The sequence below is a fragment of the Antechinus flavipes genome, chromosome 1, assembly GCF_016432865.1.
Source record: "Antechinus flavipes isolate AdamAnt ecotype Samford, QLD, Australia chromosome 1, AdamAnt_v2, whole genome shotgun sequence".
Taxonomy (NCBI): Eukaryota; Metazoa; Chordata; class Mammalia; order Dasyuromorphia; family Dasyuridae; genus Antechinus; species Antechinus flavipes.
Genome location: NC_067398.1, coordinates 79361153 through 79377780, shown reverse-complemented (window position 1 = coordinate 79377780; position 16628 = coordinate 79361153). Strand labels below are relative to the sequence as shown.

The window sequence follows — 16628 nt, the reverse complement described above, 5'->3', positions numbered from 1 at the left end:
TGTTTTGGGGCAATTTTTTTTTGCTTGAATATATATATAATGAAGGTTTTCTTTTTCTTTTTAAATCATTCAAAGGAGGAGGGAGGAGGATTATTAATCATAAAAAAAATTACGATCAGCAGGATGATTTCAGAAAAGCTTGGAGAGACTTATATGAACCGATGCTAAGTGAAGTGAGTAGAACCAAAAGAACATTGTACACGGCAACAGCAAGATTATGTGATGACCATTTCTGATGGATGTAGCTCTTATCAACAATGAGGTGATTTAGGTCCATTTCAATAGACTTGTGATGGAGAGAGCCATCTGCACCCAGAGAAAGAACTATGGGGATTGAATGTGGATCACAACATAGTGTTTTCACCTTTTTTGTTGTTACTTGCTTTTTGTTTTCTTTCTCATTTTTTTTCTTTTTTGATCTGTTTTTCTTGTGCAGCATGCTAAATGTGGAAATATGTGTAGAAGAATCACACATGTTTAACATACATTGGATTGCCTGCTGTGTAGGGAGGGGAGCAGGGGAAAGGAGGGAGAGAAATTTGGATCACAGGGTTTTGCAGGGGTGAATGTTGAAGGCTGTCTTTGCATGTATTTTGAAAATGAAAGGCTATTTTTTAAAATTTAGTTTAAAATTTTAATAGAAAATGCTAATTTTCAGGAAGCTCCCCATACCAATGGAATCCCAGGTTTTGTTTAAAGGGGTCTTCTTTGCTGGATCTTAATCTAGGTCGGTGTGTTAATCACTAACAGTGGTTCCACAGGGCTTTGTCCCAGGCCTTCTCTTCTCCCTCCATACTGTTTTACTTGGTGATCTCATCAGCTCACAGGGCTTCAATTATTTTCTCTATGCTGATGATTCTCAAAACTACTTACTGTCCGTTACCTCTTGGCTGACCTCCAATCTTGCATCTCCCAGTTTTTTGGACATCACAAACTGGATGTCCATTAGACATCTTAAATTCAGTTATATCCCAAACTAAACTCATTATCTTTCCTTCTAAACCTTGCTTCTCTCCAAACTTCCCTATACTGTTGAGGGCACAGTCCTGCAGGCTCCAATCTTAATTCCTCATTCTCATCCCCCATATCTGATCTATTGCCAAGGCCTGTCAATTTCACCTTGAATACGGCCCCTTCTCTTTCCTCTGACACGGCTACCATCCTGATGCAGGCTTTTATCATCTCACTCTTGGATTACTGGCCCCACTGGTCTCTCCCTTTGACAATCTATCTTCCACTAAGCCATCAAAGGGATTTTTCTAATGATTTTCTTAAAGTGCCAGCCTGGTCACTTCACCTTCCTTCTCAACAAACTCTCCATGATTAAAGACAAAAGCCTCTGATATTCAAAGCCCCTCCTAATCTAGCCCTACCTCACTTCTTTTCTATCGTAGTCTTCTTACACCTTATCCTCCATGTGTCTTCAAGACAGAGACATTGGGCTCCTTGCACTCCACGAACAAGACAGTTCATCTTGAGGCATTTTCTCTGGCCATTTCCCATGATTAGAATGCTCTCCCTTCAAAACTTCACCTCCTGGCTTCCCTGGCTTCCTTCAAATTCCATCTAATATCTCACTTTCTATGGGAAGCCTTTCCCAAAATCTCTTAATTCTGAGACTTTCCCCCTGTTAATTATTTCTTATTTATCCTGTATATGGTTTCTTTGTACATATCCGGGTGCTTGTTGTTTCCCTAATTATACAGTAAATCCCCCTTCCCATTTCAGACAGGGGTTGTCTTTTGCCTTTCTTTGTATCTCCGGCACTTAGCACAGTGCCTAACACAAAACTATTTTATAACTTATTTAAAATGTACATTTCCATTTAAACACTTTTTACTTTTAGGCATTCTAAATTTGACAAATCCCAACAAATATGAACATTTCCAAATACTAAGAACAAAAAAAGAGAATTTTATATGTGTCTATCAATTATATACAGCCTTAAAAAAAAAAAGATTGTAATAGAGCCAATATATTAGTTTCAAAGCTGACCAGCTGATTTGTCTCTCTGAAATTCTTATTCTTTTCTGTGAATCTGTAAAAGATTTCTCAATGATCATTTTTTGACACTTTTACTAGTTCCCTTTTCACCATTAAATCCTTTCTTTATCTTTAATGGAAAGGATTTCACTATTTAAAAAACAAAGACAAAAAACTCAACAACAATCCCTTGTAATGAATGAGTACAGTTAAACAGAACAAATCTACCCATTAACCTTGTGTGAAAATGTATGTTTAACATGTATTGGTCTACCTGCCATCGCGGGGAGGGGGAGGGAAGGAGAGGAAAAACTGGAACAAAAGGTTTTGCAATTGTCAATGCTGAAATATTACTCATGCATATATCTTGTAAATAAAAAGCTATAATAAAAAAAAGAAAAAACAAAAAGAAAATGTATGTTTCATTCTGCAGTTCTAGTCCATTATCTCTCTTATCAAGTTTCAAGTCATCTAGAGTCAGGAATGAACACTGCATTAATCAGGATTCCAAATAGTTCAAAGTTGTTTCTTTTACAATGTTGTAGCCATTATATAAATTATTCTCCTGGTTCTAATCACTTCAATTTTTTAGTTCTTTCAATTCTTCCCAGGTTTCTCTGAATCTATTCTTTTTATCATTTTTTTTATTCATTACAAATATAAATTTTAAATACAAAACAGAAAAAAAAAAACATTGCCAAGAACATAGTAGAATATGAGAGGATTCAAAATGTAAAGCAAAAAATATCCATTTCAAGAAAGCCTACATGATAAACATTACACATTGTGTTCAGAGCTGTCCATCTTTTCTTTGCTTCCTTATAGGTTTTCTTTTATACTCTGCTATGCACTTTTTAACTTTACTCTTTCCCTCTTTCCCCTAAGAAAGCAACAATTAAGTGAAGATGCATTTATAAATGCACATATACACATATATGTAGATATCTATGATCATACATGTATATATTCACATAAATTTATATAAAATTGTACTATGCTTGTTTGTCCTGTTTCTCTGAAGGTGGAAAGCATCTTCCTTCTTAAGTCCAAGCCTTTTCATATATTTCTAGATCCACTAACTCACCATTTCCTGTACCACAGCAATATTCTAACCTTATACAATCTATGGTTATTTTAAATAATCTAGAACAATATTATTACTACTGACATACAGTATAGTTTCCCTATTTTTCTCTTTTGATTAAATCTATTTTAGCCTTAATTTTGAAATCATGATTACTACCCCTGTATTTTTTACCTAATAAATTCTACTGCTGATCCTTATTGTGTTTGTGTGCACCTGACTCCTCTGCTTTACTTCTACTAACTACTCTGTCCTCCTATTATTTAAATTACCCCCTTCAAGGATCCCTCCCTTATCTCCTCCCTCCACTTTTATCCCTTTCTTTTCTATACCCTCTCCTTATCTTCTTCCCTCATCCTCTTATTCCTTTATAAATCTAATTTTTATTGCTTGCTAAATGTATATGTAGTTCTCTTTAACCCTGATCTGATGTGAGTAGTATTCCCTCTACAAATCCCTCCTTTTCCACTTTCCCCTATTCCTTTATCCTCCCATTTCTTTCTGAATTTAGAAGATTTTTATAACTTTATAGACAATACATGTATTGTTCCCTCTTTAATCCATACCTGATGACAGCACGATTAAAGAACTACCAGCTCTCCTCTTCCACCTAATTCTTCTGTTTCCTATATGGTTTTGCTTTTTAGGATTACATCAGGGACAGCTAGATGGCGCCATGGATAGAACACCAGTCCTGGAGTTTCAGCCTGCAACACTTATCACTTGCTAGCTGTGTGACCCTGGGCAAATCACTTAACCCTATCTCATCATAAAAAAAAAAATAATAATAATAATAATAGAAACATATTCAGCTCAACCCCAATGTTTTTTCAAACTAATGACAATCTTAGACATATTTTACATTTCCACCTACAAAACATAAACTGCTTTTTCTTATCGAGTCCCTTGTAATAAATCTTTGATGTTTATCTTATATTTCTCTTGAATCTTGCAAGTTACATTTTCTATTAATATCAGGTCTTTTTGTTAGAAAATCCCAAGAGTCTGGCAATTTTTGGAATATCCTTTTTTTTGTGTGTTCAGGATTATGCTTAGAACTTCTCAGGGTATGATATTTTCTGCCACAATCTCAGATCTTGCTCTTCAATGTACAGTGTTCTAAAACTTGAGGGCTTTTAATGTGGATAACTGCTAAATCTCCACCAAAATTGAATTTTTTTTCTTGTTGCTCATAATATTTTCTCCTTAACCTGGGGTTTCAGAATTTGGTTGTAATATTCTGAACATTTTCCTTGTAGGATCTCTTTCAGGTGGTGATCAGTGGATTTTTTCTATTTCTATTTTCCCCTCTTATTCTAACATTTCAGGATAATTTTCTTTAATTATTTCTTATGTTATTGTATCAGGAGTCTTTTTTTAATCCTAGCTTTCAAGTAATCCTATTATTCTTATGTTTTCCTTTTGTCATTTCTCATATTGTAATAATATTCCATTACACTGATTTTTTTTTTTTTTTTGCTGAGGCAATTGGGGTTAAGTGACTTGTCCAGGGTCAACAGCTAGGAAATGTTAAGTATCTGAGACCAGATTTGAACTTAGGTCCTCCTGACTTTAGGGCTGGTATTCTATCCATTGCACCACCTAGCTGCCCCTCATTACATTGATTTTTCATAATTTGTTCAGCATTTTCTTTATATAGGTACCCCTTTAGTATCTAGTTCTGTGCTACAACATAAAAATTGCTATATTTTTGTACAGGTAAGTCCTTTTCTCTTTTAAAAATTTCTTTGTGACAATCAGCAGGATGATTTCAGAAATATCTGGAAAGACTTATATGAACTGATGCTAAATGAAGTGAGTAGAACCAAGAGAACATTGTACACAGCAACAAGAAGATTATGTGATGATCAACTCTAATGGACTTGGCTCTTTTCAACAAGGAGGTGGTGATTCAGGCCAAATCTGATAGACTTGTGATGGGGAGAGCCATCTGTATTCAGAAAGAGAACTATGGGGACTGAATGTGGATCACAATCTAGTATTTTCACCTTTTTGTTACTATTTGCTTGCTTGATTTTTTCTTTCTTATTTTTTCCCTTTTTGATATGATTTTTTTTGTGTGGCATGATAAATTGGAAATTTATAAGAATTGCACATGTTTAACTATATTGGATTACTTTAGGGGAAGGGGTAGGGAAAAGGGAAGGAGAAAATTTTGGAATACAATTTTTGCAAGAGTGAATGCTAAGAAAAAAAAGAGTGAATGTTTAAAACTATCTTTGTATGCAATTTTGAAAATAAAAAGGTATTATTGAAATTTAAAAAAAAATCTTTGTGGCATATACCTAGTAGTAGTATTGCTGAGTCATAGTGTAAACGCAGTTGGATGACTTTGGGGAAAATTCTCAGAATGGTTACACCAAATCTCAACTCTACTAACTGTGTATCAGTCTATCTATACTTTCACAGCAACTCCAACAATTGTCATTTTCCATTTTTGCCTTCTTTGTCTTTGATAGGTATAAGGAGAAATCCTCAGAGTTGTTTTAATTTGCATTTCTCTTCTTATTAGTAGCTTGGAATCTATTTTTCATACAGTAGTTGATAATTTGGATTTCTTTCCTTGAGAAGTACACCTTTGTATTCTTTAATCATTTCTTTACTAAAGAATAACTCTTAGGGGGCAGCTAGATGGCACTGTGGATAGAGCAGTCTTGGAATCAAGAGCATCTGAGTTCAAATCCAGCCCAGACATGTTTACTAGCTGCATCACCTTAGACAAGTTACAACTCCAATTGCCTTGACTCCCTATTCCCCCCACCCCCCCAAAAAATTAAAAATAGCTCTTGGTCTTTCATATTGAAGTCAGTTCTCTAAAGATTTTTAATTCTCCCCTCTTCTTCACCTATCATTTAAGTACTTTCTGATATCATCTCTATCTCCTTCTCCTCTGTCTTCACATGATGAAGCAGCTTTACTCTAAAGGTATCTTCTCTACTTGTCCGAGTGATCTCATTCAATCCCAACTCCTCCAAAAAGCTATAACTTCTGCTATCCTTACTCTATGTTCAGTCTCTTCTCTAGTATCTCTTTTCCTACATCCTACAAACATGCTCATGTCTCCTTCATTCTGAAAAAACCTTCCCTTGAGCTTTCCATCTTGATAATTAATCATCCTGTATCTTTTCTGCTCTTCATACCCAAACTCTTTAAGAAGGCCATCTATAATAGGTTCCTTCACTTCTCCTTTCACTCCTTCTTAACCCCTTAAAATCCAAATTCTGATTTTATTTCCACCAAAACTTCTCTCTTCAAAGTTATTAATGATTTTTTAGTTGCCAAATCCAATGGGCTTTTCTCAATTCTCATTCTTGATCTCTTGCAGGGATTGCAGGGATTTCAAACTCTGACACTTGATCCCTCTTTCCTTCTTGATCCTGTATTCTCTCTAGGTTTTCAGGACACTGCTCTCTCTTGGTTTTCCTCCTAAGTGACTGCTCCTTCTCTGATTCCTTTGCTGAGTCTTCATCTAGATCATATCCTCTAAACTTATGTGTTCCATAGGGATCTTTCTGTCTTGGGCCTCCTACTCTTTTCCCTCATATACTACTTTACTTGATGGTCTCAACAGCTCCTATAGATTTAATTACAATCTCTATCTTGATGATTCTCAAATCTACCTTCAACCATGTATCTTCAACTGCTTTTCAGACACTTTGAACTAGAGGTCCATCTTAAACTTAATATGTCCAAAACAGAATTCATTATCTTTCTCCTAAACTTTTCTCTCCCTGCTACCTTTCCTATTACTGAAGAGTAATACTATTCTCCCAGTTTCTCAAGCTTGCAACCTGGACCTTTTACTTTCTCTTACCTGCCATATCCAAGTTGGTGGCAAGGTCTATTGAGTTCACCTTTGCAATATCTCAAATACATTCTCTTCTCTCCTCTGATCCTATCACCATTCCAGAGCAGGCCCTCATCACCTCATGCCTGAATCACAGCAATAGCCTGCTGGTAGGTCTGCCTATCTCCATGTATTCATTAAAGTGATCTTCCTAAAATTTCAAGTCCTACTATATTACTCCCCTACTCAATAAACTCCAGTGGCTCTCTATTGCTTCCAAGATCAAGAATAATCCCTCTACTTGGTATTCTAAGTCTTCCATAACCAATCCCCTCCTACCTTCTTAATATTCTTACACATTACTCCTCAACATGTAATCTTCAATCCAGTAATATTAGCCTCCTGGCTGTTCCATAAACAAGATATTCTATCTCCAGGCTCCTGATATTTTCTCTGGCTCTCCTCTACACCTGGAATACTTACTGTCCTCAACTCTGTCTACTGATTTCCCCAACTTCCTTTAGGTCTCTACTATGTACAGTCTTTTCCCAACTCCTCTTGCCTCGCTTTGGTTAATTACCATTTATCTTATATTTGCTTGTAGTGAATATATCTGCTTACATATTACGTTTCTCATTAGCTTATCAGTCTCTTGAGGACAGGACTATCTTTTATTTCTTTTTGTAACCCCAATTACCAGCACATGCTGGGTTCTTAATAAATATTTATTGATTGATAGCATATTTGCTCTTTTAAAATCATACAGGTTTTATAATAGAATCTAATTTATCTTTAAAGCCAGAGACTACACAACACATTTTCTCCTTCAGGATCCAGTGGTAACACAAATTTAAAAAATAACCCATATAAGCCAACAGACACTTATCCTATCCTGTTGTCCTGAAATTATACATTTTTGTGTTTTATCTTAAATGAGACTAATGAATCAAAACAAAAATGGGACTTATAAAAGCAATTATGGCCCAACATGAAAATTTTTATAAATTTGTGGTGTCATCAATAACAGCTACTTATTAATAAGCACAGGATTCACAATCTAGCCATACCCATATTTGCTGTGACACTTACAAGCTCTATAGCTAAAAGTAAATCAGTTAACTAAGAGACTGATTTTATATTAGAAGGATAATATGACAATTATCAAGCCTGATTTTTGCACAGAAAAACCCCGAGACTTTAAAGACCACTTGGCTCGACTCTTTTATTTTACAAAAGAAGGTGAAATTCAGAAGGGAATTCTTTTAGTGAGCTCTAGTTATGTTTTCAACAGTTAAAGATTAGTTGGTAAATTTGTAGATTTATATCTCATATAAAGAAGGATTTAATGATCATTAGTGATCTAGAAAACAAACATGGGCCACAAAACAGGTAGAATATGCTTCCTGCAAGCTAACTATAATTGCTATAAATCATCTGGGGACAAGAAAAAGTGTAGATAAGCAAAAATATTTATCAAAAATATTCATTTGGATTTTCCATGTTAAAATGAAACAAATTGATCAACACTCTCATTAACATGTCTACAAAGTGTTAGTGCTAGTTTTCCTAATCTGTCACATAAAAGAATATTTGATTATTTTCTCTGAAAGTTCCTGAACCTCTTAATTTTAAAAAGCTAAGTATCTCTATTTAGGTTAATAGCACCAAATCCACAGAATTAGAAGGATCCATTCCCCAAATTTACAGATGAAGAAAACAAAATATAAAACTGAGAACGATTTTTATCCAAGTCATAGAATCAATCAACAAATATTTCCTGAATCTCTATTTTTAGCTTAATGATCTAAATCTAAAACAAATAAATTTGTCACTATTATGTCTGTACTCTAGCTATGCCTCTATTAAGATTAGGGTCTCATCATATTCATTACTTGGGTGAATCTCATTTTCCTATGCAAATGCAATAATAAAAATCTGATTCTTAGCAGCTCATTATAATATGAAAATGGAAGCAAGGATGAAAAGTTAGGAGATTTGTGTTCCACCACTGTTTGTCAATAATTAGCTTCTGTGACAATGAACAAATAATTTCCCTTTTCTTTCTTTATATACAAAGAGATTGAATAAGATCATCTCTGAGGCTCTTTTCAGTTATAAGTCTTTATTTTACATGAAGTAGTTAAAAAACTAGATGACAGTCAGGAGGCAAAAAGATATTCTTAGGTTGGAGCACTTCTCTGAATCTGGAACAGATGAAATTCAGGAGGGATAAAGGTAAAGTCTTACACTTAGATTCAAAATATCCATTTCACAAACACATGAGTTAGTAGTGTGCTGTAACAGCCAAAAAGCTAATGTAACTTTGAGTTGCATTAAAAAAGGCTGCACTGCTTCTATAAGTGAGAAGCTGACAGTTGTACTCTCTCTATATATAGTGGCCTAGTCAGTCCCTGTTTGAAGTAATATATTTAGTTCTGAGCATCATGGTTTAGGAAGGCCATTGATTAACTGAAGTGTCCAAAGAGAGTGAAGAACCTTGAAACCATGTCATAATAGGGTTGCCTGAAAGAATTTGAGATATTTAGCCTGAAGGAGAAAAGTCATGGGTGGGGGGAAGAGCATGACAGCTTTCTTCAAATATTTAAATGGCTAAGAGATAAAAGATGAATTAGCTTTATTCTGTTTGGCTTGATGTAAAAACCAGAATCAGCAAAAGGGAATATTTAGGTTTAAAGTTAGGAAAAATCATCTTAGCAATTAGAGCCATCCTGAGCTGCCAGGAAATAGTGGGTTCCTCCATAATGGATGTCTTCAAGAAGATGCTGAATGGCTACTTATTAGGACTATTACCTCCTTATGCCTGAAAGCAATGTCTCTTTTAAAGTAACTCAAGATCACATTTTAGTGGAAATTTCTACTGAGGTGTAAATAAGCTGAACTAGAAGTTCCTTCCAACTCTAAAATTCTGCATTTCTGTGAACTCATTGTTAAATAAGAAGCCATATTTATTGTTTCATTTTAATTACTTCAAAATTACTTCAAAAATTCCAGTAAGAAATACTAAACAACTTGTTAATTTGGTCTTAAGTTACTTCAAATCCTAGGAAAATTCCCTCTGATTTGTTATCCAAATCAAACTATGACTTCATGACAGATCAAGGAAAGCCTGCTATTTATTTTACTTACCTTCTGTCAAAATCTGTTTCAGGAAGGATTGTTGGAAGAAACTCCATGTCAATTTAGCCTCTTTCCAATTAACAAAAGTCTGCAGCATACAGAGAAAAAGGGAAATTAAATTTTGGTTATACAATGTATTAATAAAGAAGAAATATCTTACTTGAGGCTATAAACAAGTTCTTAAATCCCTTTCTTCTATCCCTTCCCCAATTCTTCAGTCAATGCTGAGCACATAGTAGATACTCAATAATTGCCAAATTATATCCATTATCAATTATAAATATGAACTCTTCCATCTTGGCAGATGAAGCCTATCACAATATCCATATATTGATGACCGTTGGGAAATTGCTTCACTTATTTCAAAAGATCCCAAGAGTAAATCAGCAATACTTCATTCAATATAACATTTCCTACAATCAATAAACAGCAAGTACTTTGATTTCTTGGCTATTGAATAGATGTGAAGTTGTGAGCTTCCACGTAGGCAAACAAGTTTTTTAAAGTTTTATTGCTGCTTTTGTTTTTATATTACATTCATTTCTGAATATATCTCTCCCCCTTATTTTTCCTATAGAACAAACAGTTGTCTAAAACTAGCACAATACTGACATGCTATGCAATGTTTACATCACTCCTATAGTCCCCATTTCTCTAATAAATGGGGAGGCTCATTTTCTGTCTTATTCTCTGGGAAAAAACACTTCAATGTGATCTTTTACCAATCAGCCCTAGGGCTTTTTACTCACAGTCTACTAAAACCTCTGACTGCTACAGCAAAGGAATCATGATCCTTATGCTACAAATTAAGGAGTTAGTATTGAGTTTTTCTTCAGTTACAGCCTAAATCATGAACTATCAACATTACTGATCTTTATCTGATCTCAGTGTCCATGTAATGAGAAATATTTCAGATATTGGTCTATGTTTATTGAGCACAGTTTATTGAGTTTTCAATATGCAAACCAATGTCACTCATCAAACATTCCTAAAAAAGGCCCCAGAATAATAAGGGAAGCTTGTCTCGAACCCCTGGCACCTCTCTTTTGTTCCCTAATTTCTTCTCCTTCATATTTTGGAGTTCTGGTATGCTGACACTGCTCTATTTATAAAGTTTCTCCCATAAAAATGTGTTGAAATGTTACATTTCTCGTGCGTAGAAATACCTACATTTTAAAAACAGGCCTACAAGAAAATCAGCAATGCTTAGCTTGCGGAGAATCTCTAATAGAGATATTCTAGGTATCATTAGGACTCTACAATTGACAGAGTCTTCTGAGCACCACCTAAATCATACAGGATGGGTAACTATCTATTCCATTCATTCATAAAGGTGGTCTTCTTTCTGCATCATACCCCTAAACTTGTCAATGCTGCAAGGCTGTCACAAGGATCAGGCTGCCCTAAATATGTTTATTTCCTGTCTATTGACCTAGTAGTATAGAGGGATCCTTAGAGGGAAGTAAATTCTAGCAATTTCACTGCTTCTATCCATTTAACAGAATCCTAGAAGGCAAATGATAAACTAGGTCCCTCTAAAATCAACCTAGCCTCCTAGGGTCCTCCTCTTTGCAACTCAATGTGCATAGAACAATATTGATTTAAACTGGAGTGATATAAACATTGGTAGATATTGACTTTTTATTTATGCTACATATTTTAATGTACTTATTATCTAAAAACACATTTTTTTACTTGTCTCCCTAATAATCAGCACACAATTAATAAATACTTGTTAATTGATGTTAAATCGCAGAGTAAATCTAAAGGAAAAAATTCTTTTCACTCAAATGCATCAGCCTTCTTAAGCACCATAGCTATGTAAGTATCTTTCAGATAAATATTAAACTTTAGGGTGATAGGATGGGTTCACAAAATATTCTTTAATCACTATTGATCAGAGAAATTCAAATTAAGATAACTTTAAGGTACATTACACATCTTTCAGATTGGCGAAAATGAAAGACAATGATAAATGCTGGAGGGGATGTGGGAAAACTAGGACACTAATACAATATTGGTGGAATTGTGAACTGATCCAACCATTTTGGAGAGTAATTTGAAACTATGCCCAAAGAGCTATCAAACTGTGCATACCCTTTAAAATAGCAGTTTTTCTATTGGGCCTATATCCCAAAGTGATCACAAAAAAAAGAAAGGGACCCACGTGTCCAAAAATGGTTGTGGCAGCTCTTTTTGTAGTGGCAAGAAACTGGAAACTGAGTGGATGCCCATCAGTTGGGGAATGACTGAGTAAGTTATGGTATACAAATGTAATGGAATATCATTGTTTTATAAGGAATGATCAGCAGAATGATTTCAGAAAGACCTGGAGAGACATGAACTGATGCTAAGTGAAGTGAATAGAATCAATAGAACACTGTACACAGCAATAACAAGATTATGTAATGATCAACTGTAATGGATTGGTTTTTTTCAAAATGAGGTGATTCAAGTCAGTTTCAATAGATTTGTGATAGAAAGCTATCTGCATCCAGAGAGAGGACTATGGGGACTGAGTGTAGATCACAACATAGTATTTTCACCCTTTTTCTTGTTATCTGCTTGATTTTTCTCATTTTTCCCCCTTTTTTATCTGATTTTTCTTGTGTAGCATGATAAATGTGGAAATATGTTTAAAAGAATTGCACATGCTTAACATACATTGGTACCACTTGTCTAGGCGAGGGGAATGAAAAAGAAGGGGAAGGAGAAAAATTTGGAACAGAGTTTTGCAAAGGTGAATGTTGAAAACTATCTTTGCATGTATTTTGAAAATTAAAAGCTATTATTAAAATTTAAAAATTTTAAAAATACTCTTTAAAACAGGAGATGACTATAATACTTTGGCTCTGTAGAATAACTTTCTTAAGGCAATTATAGTTCAACTTCCTATTTAAATGTAAAAGCTTTCAGAGCACATCAAGCTTTCAAAAGTTTTATAGAAATGTGAAATAGGAATGAACAACGAAAGAGCTGATGGATGACTAAGGCTCTCCTTTAGTGCATTTCATCCAAAAGTTCTGGCTTAAGGTCGAATTTCTTCTATGTAAGTGGACTTGTGGTTTGGAAGCAATGTTCTCACCATTAACTGTTTCTAAAATGTTCATAAAAGTTAGACAAAACAGAATCCAAGATTGGAATCCGCTCTAGAGCCACTGATAAATAACATAGGAAAGAAAGAAGAGATTACTTTAATTTTCTTCATGCTATGCTGAGTGCCTTATCAGGAGAGAAAGAAAGGAAGAAGATTTGTACTACTTAACCTCTGGGAAAGATGTCAATTTTTACAAGACCTTACAGGTGGAAGCATTTGACCAATATGCTATTCTCTAGCCTCATTTTATATTAGAAAGAGAGGCACTGGGAAAAGAAATGTAATATGTATATATATTTATAAGTTAGGAAAAATCATAGAACTATATTTCAGAGGCTTAAAGTGTTTAAGCTGTAGTCAGCCTATTTTCACTCTCAAACTCTTCTCTCAATGAGGATAATCTTATTAACTGAATTCTCTCTATAAAGGCCAAATGTCCCTAAAGAATTTTTACAGGCCTTTGAGTTCATGCTGGTGTTCAGTATTTTTTTTTTTTGCCATGATATAACATCTCTAAAATTAAAAGATTTTTTAAAAAATCTGAGTTTCATAGGCATAAACAATTTTAAATTCTATTAACTTCATTAATTTCATTAAAGTTATTAATACGGGATTCAAGAAATAAAAAGTAGGATGTAATCATTCTACTTAGTTTTTTTCTAAACACATAATACACTTTAATTTTTTTAACTATTATAGAAGTTCTTAATCTTAAAAAAAAACACCATAAAATAATCAATTTAGAGAAGTTCATAAAGTAAATTTTTTATTGTAAAATGACTTTATATTCTGTTATTTACCCAAATCTCCACCTCTCACTTTATCCTCTTATTTTTTGGCTTTTATCACTTTGTGACAAAATAGTCCTATCTCTATCATTCCCATCTGAAAATATATTGTAACTGTGGGCACATCCTTAAGGAAGAATTAGTTTCAACAACCTCACTAGTTGGGCAGTTTTTGCTGGGTACTATATAGATGGGTTATTCACATTACCTTGGAAAGAACTTTCTTAGTGTCTTCACAATTGACTTTGTGTGAATTAGATTCCTGGCATGATTAATATCATTGAAATCTAACTGAATAAGCTCTTTGCTTAAATGTGATTTAAAAAAAAAAAAACCATCCTGATGAAAAATATGAGGTCAAGAAGAAGCTGTATTCCCTCACTGTTTCAAATGAAAGGAAAAGAATTATAAGAAATTAGACAAGATATATCAGAGCTATTGGTCTTGACTGTTTTCATATAAATAAAATAGGTTTAAGCTTAAGAAATACCTATTATCTCACAGAAAGCTTTACAATAGAATTCAAAAGCTTCTGAGGGTTAAATTTTATAAGTTCTTTAATCTTTTTCAAGAACTAAAGAAAAAAAAATAAGTACAAATCCCCTCTCTACTCTGCTGCTCCATAACTAACTGTTCTACTTCTAAAAAACAAAGATAAAAAGAGAATGGCAAAGGGAAAATCAGAAATTATATGAGCAAAACTACAAAACACTTTCCACACAAATAAAGTCAGATCTAACCAACTGGAAACAAATTAAACGCTCATGGATAGGGCAAGCAAATATAATAAAGATGACAATACTACCTAATCTATTTATTTAGCCCTATACCAATCAGACTCCCAAAAAACTATTTTAATGACCTAGAAAAAATAACAACAAAGTTCATATGGAAAAACAAAAGGTGAAGAATCTTAAGGGAATTAATGAAAAAAAAATCAAATGAAGGTGCCTAGCTGTACCAGATCAAAAATTATATTATAAAGCAGCAGTTACCAAAACTATTTGGTATTGGCTAAGAAACAGACTAGTTGATCAATGGAATAGGCTAGGTTCAAAGGACAAAACAGCCAATAAATTTAATAATCTAGTGTTTGACAAACCCAAAGACCCCAGCTTTTGGGATAAGAACTCACTGTTTGACAAAAATTGCTGGGAAAATTGGAAATTAATATGGCAGAAACTAGGCATATCCACACTTAACACCATACACCAAGATAAAGTCAAAATGGGTTCATGACCTAGGCATAAAGAATGAAATTATAAATAAATTAGAAGAACATAGGATAGTTTACCTCTCAGACCTGTGGAAGAGGAAGGAATTTATGACCAAAGAGGAACTAGAGATCATTATTGATCACAAAATAGAAAATTTTGATTATATCAAATTGAAAAGTTTTGATACAAACAAAACTAATGTAGACAAGATTAGAAGGGAAGCAATAAACTGGGAAAACATTTTTACAGTCAAAGGTTCTGATAAAGGCCTCATTTCCAAAATATATAGAGAACTGACTCTAATTTATAAGAAATCAAGCCATTCTCCAATTGATAAATGGTCAAAGAATATGAACAATTTTCAGATGAAGAAATTGAAACTATTTCTAGCTATATGAAAAGATGCTCCAAGTCATTCTTAATCAGAGAAATGCAAATTAAGACAACTCTGAGATACCACTATATACCTGTCAGATTGGCTAGAATGACAGGGAAAAATAATGCAGAATGTTGGAGGGGATGTAGGAAAACTGGGACACTGATAACATTGTTGGTGGAATTGTGAATACAGCCAGCCATTCTGGAGAATGATTTGGAACTATGCTCAAAAAATTATCAAATTGTGCATACTCTTTGATCCAGCAATGTTACTACTAGGCTTATGTCCCAAAGAGATATAAAGGAGGGAAAGGGACCGAATGTGCAAGAATGTTTGTGGCAGCCCTCTTTGTAATGGCCAGAAACTGGAAACTGAGTGAATGCCCATCACTTGGAAAAGGGCTGAATAAATTGTGGTATATGAATATTATGGAATATTATTGTTCTGTAAGAAATGATCAGCAGGATGATTTCAGAAAGGCCTGGAAAGACTTACATAAATTGATGCTGAGTGAAATGAGCAAGACCAGGAGATCATTATATACTTCAACAACAATACTATATGATGATCAATTCTGATGGATCTGACCCTCTTCAATAATGAGATGAACCAAATCAGTTCCAATAGAGCAATAATGAATTGAACCAGCTACACCCAGCAAAAGAACTCTGGAAGATGACTATGAACCACTACATAGAATTCCCAATCTCTCTATTTTTGTCCACCTGTATTTTTGATTTCTTTCACAGGCCAATTGTACACTACTTCAAAGTCTGACTCTTTGTACAACAAAATAACTGTATGGACACGTATACATATATTTTATTTAACTTATACTATAACATATTTAGCATATATTGATCAATCTGCCATCTCAGGGAAGGGGTGGGGGGAAGGAGGGAAAAAGTTGGAATAAAAGGTCTTGCAATTGTTAATGCTGAAAAATTACTCATGCATATATCTTGTAAATAAAAAGCTATAAAAAAAAAAGCTATTTGACCCCCCCCCCAAAAAAAAAAAAGAGAGAGAGAGAGAATGGCAAAAGAAAAGCAGACCTAGTTGAGGATAACCTCACCAAAGCATCCTTGAGAAACCACCTGATTAGAGCTATGATTATATAAATGAGGTCAAAGC

The 16628-nt window shown here is 34.1% G+C and overlaps 1 protein-coding gene across 1 annotated transcript in view; it reads right to left on the bottom strand.

Moving 5' to 3' along the window:
- RFT1 (RFT1 homolog) overlaps nucleotides 1–16628 on the bottom strand; it is a 56780-nt gene that overhangs the window by 28519 nt on the left and 11633 nt on the right. The window contains exon 7 of the mRNA XM_051984791.1: nucleotides 10023–10101. Within this exon, the coding sequence (XP_051840751.1) occupies nucleotides 10023–10101 (79 nt within the window). The remainder of the gene's footprint in view (nucleotides 1–10022; nucleotides 10102–16628) is intronic.